Here is a 6,000-nt window from a genome sequence, read left to right as displayed (position 1 = left end):
CATTTATCTGTCCATCAGGGACTGGAGGATGGGTGAATGGGGATTCATTGTTCGATGGCTACAGTATTTTAGTTTTACAAGATGAAGAGTTCTGGAGATGTATGGTGGTGATGGGTGCACAATATTGCAATGTATTTACAACTGCTGAATTGTACACTTAATATTGGTTCAGAGGGCAAATTTCATGATTTGTCTATTTTTCCACAATAAAAAAATTTTAATTAAAAAAAAAGCATCAGGAACTATTATATTAAAAACTTATAAAGAGGTAAAAACCCCAATGAAACAAACAAACAATACTGGACGGGAGAAGCATAAAATTCCAAAGATTAGGGAAATGACCATCAGGTAGCCATTTTGTAATTGTAGGTTAATAAACAACTTTGATGAGATATTAAAACACTCATTTTCAGTAATACGTATCCTATTGTATTGTAACTGTAGTATATTTGTATGTTATTCACTTGCTCCTTGGTTACCATGGGATTGTTGTTGTTGGTTGTTTAGTCGGTAAGTCCTATCTAACATCTTTGAGACCCCATGGACTGTAGCCCATCAGCCTCCTCTGTCCACGGGAATTCCCAGGCAAGAATACCTGAGTGGGTTGCCATTTCCTCCTCCAGGGGATCCTCCTCACCCAGGGATTAAACTGGATTTCTCCTGCATTGCAGGCAGATTCTTCACTGCTGAGCCACCGGGGAAGCCCATAGCTTAGCCTAGCCTACATTAAACATGCTCAAACACAGTGCACTGTCCTCACGCTGTGGTTGGCTGGGAACTGAGGCTCCCTAAGATGCCCAGCGTCATGAGAGAGTATCTTACCTCGTATCACTAGGCTGGGAAAGATCAAAATCCAAAATTAAAAGTACAGTTTCTACTGAACACATATTGCTTTCAAACCATCATAAAGCTGAAAAATCCTAGCTGGACCATCATAAATGGGGACTGTCTGTATGTAGTTGGAAAAAGTCTAGAAGGGAATGTATCAATCTAGTGGGAACATGAGTTTTATTTCTTTATCTGCTTCCTAAAATATGCCTGTATTAATTAGGAAAAATTAGTATAAGTTTTGAAAAATCAACTAAGAAAAAACTGAAAACAGTCGAATATGTTAAACACTTTATAGGATAGATGAAGAGGGAAGAGAGAGTTCTCCTCAGTATAATCTAATTCAAAGCTAAATTTATCAAATATCTAGTTTCGCCAAATCACTCAGTACAAGTGTGCAATATATTGGTACATAGATTTCAGCTTTTGGATTATTTTAATGGTAATTAGGACTTGCAAGACGTAGATCTTTTTCTTTCTTACTTTAAAATGAAATAAGTCGGGTTAATTTCTCTCCAGCTCGATTTAAAACAGTAACCCCAAACTCAGTACTTTAAAAACAAAGACAGTCCATTAAAATTCGTGCAGCACGCCAATGGTAAGAATACTGTGCTATTCTTTGTTAACAGTGATTACCTCCACTGAAGAAACAACTATGCCTGGAACTAAAACTAAAATCGCAGCTAATGAACACGAGTATTAGGCCACAGAATAAAAAATATTAAATTGCTATCAGAATCACACAAAGAAAACAGGGCGTAGGATTGATGTTTATTGATTACCAAGAACAAAAACATTCAAAATAGTATACAAAACACCAACTAAAAATACAGGGTCAAAATCCAGAGACAGTGCAATGCCTTCTGAAACCTATTCGCGTTCTACCGTAGTCCCTTCCTCTGTCGTGGCGGGTCCCCGTTGCCACTTCCCCTAGCAGATGCAGGACAACGGCTCTCCCTCCAGTGGCAGCCCTCGCAGCAGCAAACTCAGGTCTCCCAGGTGATGACGGACTCTGGTCAGCCCAATGCTCCCGCTCCTCGTCCCGCCCTCCTCCGCCCCGCCCCTCTCGGCCCCGCCCCGCCCCGCCCCGCCCCGCCCCGCCCCAGTCCCGCAGCGTTCGCCGGCGTTCTGTGGACTTCTCTCACCCTGCAGCCGAGTGTGACGAGCCGGGGCCGGGAGGGGTCTATTGCGCAAACCCAAGGCGCCGTGCGGTGGGTCGAAGAGAGGTTCTGGTTGCGCGCCCAGGACTATGAAGCGCAGCATTCGGCGGGCTCCTTCCCGGAAGCGGAAGCTCGAGGGGCGGGCCAAGGGCGGCCGAGAGTCGGCGGCGGTTAATTCCTTTTATCTTGCGGCTTTGCTTCATTCCGCTTGGACTTTTCTGAAGCTGCGAGAGATGGTCAGGTCTGGATCTCGACCGGGCCAGGTGAGGTCTGCGGACCTGAGGCGTCCACTGTGGGGGTGGAGAGGGACGGAGGTAGTCCTCGGGCCTGGAGACGTGGAAAGCCCCCTTTGAAAAAAATAAAAACAGTGCTGCCGCGTTAAAAAATGCTGCGACAGGAGACGAGGCGGAGGGTGGGTGTGCGTACCTAATCTTAACGCCCTAACACAGTTGTTCTGCCTGTAGATGTAGATTCTGTTTTAATCGTTGTGGTCCAACTGAGCGCTGGCTTTGGTGTGGTCCCCGGGTTCGAGTCCAGCCTCAGCCGCTGGATGCGTGACTTAATATCTCGGAGCCTCACGACGTTGTTGCATCAACTCCAGGTTCCCAGCTTTTCCAACAAGTGCTGCTATTAGCTGGTTTTCCGTCACAGTTGCTGGTATTTTACTACTAGTTTTTTTTTTTAAAGTCTCCCAAGGAGTGTCCCTGCATTTAGCCTCATCCTTCTCAAATGCACACCCCTCATCAATTCTCTGCTAAAAATCCAACTCTGGAACATTTTTTTTCCCCCCAACATAAACATCCCAGTTCTTTGACCTGTCAGCACAGCCATTTTTCGACGTGGCCAGTGCGTTCCCTACCAGCCCCCACCTCCATCCCAGGAATATCCAACGCTCTTCAGCTATTTGTTCCACAGTGCCCTGAGTGCCCGCGTTCTTTCAGGCTTCTGTGCCTTTGCCTTTTGTTCTGCCGAGAATGATGTCCTCTCCCCCTGAAATCTCCACTTTTCATCTCCTGTCCCTTCAGCTCAAGTACCGCTTCTAGAAGCCTTGTCGGCCCCTGTCAACATTTACATTGTTTGGGTGCCCTCAGCTCCCGTTTTGTGCCTTTACTAAAATCCAGGCTAGAGACATTGCTCATCTTCCTATGCTACTAAGCAGTTTATCTCTGTCTTTTCAGGTAATCAGTCAGTCAACCAATAGCAATCAATCAAGCCTTATGCAGACCCTCTACTTAGAGTCGTGATCTTACGCCTCCTTAAGTGTAACCATACCACCCTTCTTTCCCCTTTCATTTTTGCTCTTCCTTTATTTATCAACTCACTTTTAATGCTGTCTCCCCTATTAATGTGAATCTTATACTTTTCCCCAAGGCTTGGCTCAAGACTTTCTTCATGAATGCTTCCAGACCAGTCCCACCCTTATAGTTCTTTCTTTTGTGTTGAATGAACTCAGACTTGGTGCAGTCAGCAAGGGGGGAAAACATGGTTTTTGTAGTCATGGTCACCTACCAATTCAGATTCCAGTTCTGCCACTACTGTCATAGTGATAGTAAGCAAAGTGCTTTTTACTTCTCTGAGATTTCTTTTTCTTTTCTACAAAGTAGGTGTAATATCCTGCCTTAAAGAATTGAGGAGATTAAATGAGAGAACCTGGTAAAACATCTATTTCACACTTGGCATAAATTGTGCAACACAACGTAGTCCCCTTAAAAACAGTTTATTACTGTCAATAATCACAGCTAACATTTGGGTAGCACTTATGTGACAGGTATTATTCTATGTGCTTTTACATATGCTGCTGCTGCTGCTAAGTCGCTTCAGTTGTGTCCGACTCTGTGCGACCCCATAGACGGCAGCCCACCAGGCTCCTCCCTCCCTGGGATTCTCCAGACAAGAATACTGGAGTGGGTTGCTATTTCCTTCTCCAGTGCATGAAAGTGAAGTTACTCAGTCATGTCCGACTCTTCGTGACCTAATGGACTGCAGCCTACCAAGCTCCTGTTTCCATGGGATTTTCCAGGCAAGAGTACTGGAGTGGGTTGGCCATTTATTCTCATTTAATCTTCACAGTAGGCTTAGGAAGTAGATAATAATCCTCATTTTATAGATGAGGAAGTTGAGGGATGCAGAGTTCAGATAACTTCTCTAGTTATACAGCTGGTTAGCAGTGGAGACAGGCTTTAGACCTGTCTAAAGCCTGACATAGTTGGTGCTGGAGTCCATTTAAACATCTGTTCTTAGGTGTATGACTCTGAACAAGCCACCTTTCTGAAATGTAGGTTCCTACCTCACAGAAATAATAACTAACAGGGTGTTGATTAAGTGGAAATGAAAGTCTTTGAAGACTAAATTATTCCACAAATATAATTTTATCTTGCACTTGTTGGTAGGAGATACAGCTCCTAAGAGGTACTTATGTTTTTCTCAAATAAGTAAAAGTTTCTTGCTAATACTTAGTGGAAGTAAATGTGGGATAAAACAAACATTCTCTTATGTATTGCCATTTGGGGCACTTGTTTTGAAAAGTGGTTTTGCAGTTTGTATCTAGGGGCACTAAAGGCATTAAACAATGAATAACTTATCAAATAATTAAGCTTTCAGTCCTGAATATGAAAAGGTATTTCCAGTATATGAAACGATTTATTTCAGATTTGTATTTTAACTGAAAAATATGAAGCACTCCAAGGGCACATTACTTCCATTTATGAAAATAGTATACAACTGTTAAAATTTTTTGAACTTTTTTAATATGGAAAAAGATTTGAAAGTAAAAACACAACACTCAAAATTGCAACTGTCTGGTCATGATGACTAAATAATCCATATGAAGCCTCAGTAGCAAAGAGTACAGCTAGTGCCTAGATCTTGGTTTCTATTAATAAATACTGTTGTCCACGGGAAGGAATCACTACTTTTTGGGGAAATGGTCAACTCTAGGATTGGGGCCTGGATATATCAAAGTAAAAAGCTGCACAGCTTCTCACAACACTGAAAAGTCAACTTATGGAATGAGGAAAAATATTTAAAACTACATATCTGATAAAAGGTTCATAATCATAATATACAAGGAACTCCTACATTTCAGTAGCATTCATAGGCAAGGTACTTGAATAGGCATTTCTCCAAAGAAGACATATAGATGGTCAGCAAGTATATGGAAAGATGCTCAATATCACTGATCAGGGGAATGCAAATCGAAGCCACAGCGAGATATCACCTCACACCTGTTGGGATGGCTATCATAAAAACAAAACCAACCCAGAAGATAACAAGTGTTGATGAGGATATGGAGAAATTTGAACCCTTGTACACCATTCATGGGAATGTCAGGGTGCAACTGTTATGAAAAATCATGAAATTTCCTCCAAAATTAAAAGTAGAATTGTTATGTGATCCAGCATTCTCACTTTGGTTGTTTATCCAGGAGAGTTAAACATAGAATCTTAAGAGATATTTTCACTCACATGTTCATTATAACATTCACAATAGCTAAGATGTGATAACAACCTAAATGTCCATTTATGGATTAGTGGATACACAATGGAATATTATTCAGCCTTTAAAAAGGAAGGAAATCATGCTATATGCAACATAAATGTATCTTGAGGATACTTTGCTAAGTGAAATAAGCCAGTTCAGTTCAGTTCAGTCATTCAGTCATGTCCAGCTCTTTGTGACCCCATGAACTGCAGCACACCAGGCCTCCCTGTCCATCACCAATTGCCGAAGTCTACCCAAACCCATGTCCACTGAGTCGGTGATGCCGTCTAACTATCTCATCCTCTGTCATCCCTTCTCAATCTTTCCCAGCATCAGGGTCTTTTCAAATGAGTCAGCTCTTTGCATCAGGTGGCCAACATATTGGAGTTTCAGCTTCAGCACCAGTCCGTCCAATGAACACCCAGGACTGATCTTTAGGATGGACTGGTTGGATCTCCTTGCAGTCCAAGGGACTCTCAAGAGTCTTCTCCAACACCACACTTCAAAAGCATCAATTCTTCAGCTCTCAGCT

The 6,000-nt window shown here is 42.5% G+C and overlaps 1 protein-coding gene across 4 annotated transcripts in view; it reads left to right on the top strand.

The window, feature by feature from the left end:
• The first annotated feature begins 1,926 nt into the window (after window positions 1-1,926).
• The window catches only part of CCDC14 (coiled-coil domain containing 14), a 39,058-nt gene continuing 34,984 nt past the window's right edge, over window positions 1,927-6,000 (top strand). For 2 of the 4 annotated variants that reach the window (XM_027536143.1, XM_027536135.1), the window contains exon 1: window positions 1,927-2,251. In XM_027536143.1, the coding sequence (XP_027391944.1) occupies window positions 2,078-2,251 (174 nt within the window). In that variant the 5' untranslated portion in view covers window positions 1,927-2,077. The remainder of the gene's footprint in view (window positions 2,252-6,000) is intronic. The other 2 variants (XM_027536152.1, XM_027536163.1) reach the window with 2 other exon arrangements.

The sequence above is a fragment of the Bos indicus x Bos taurus genome, chromosome 1 (assembly GCF_003369695.1).
Source record: "Bos indicus x Bos taurus breed Angus x Brahman F1 hybrid chromosome 1, Bos_hybrid_MaternalHap_v2.0, whole genome shotgun sequence".
Taxonomy (NCBI): domain Eukaryota; kingdom Metazoa; phylum Chordata; class Mammalia; order Artiodactyla; family Bovidae; genus Bos; species Bos indicus x Bos taurus.
The sequence above is the reverse complement of the archived record's forward strand: the minus strand, read 5'-3'. Positions and strand labels throughout refer to the sequence as shown.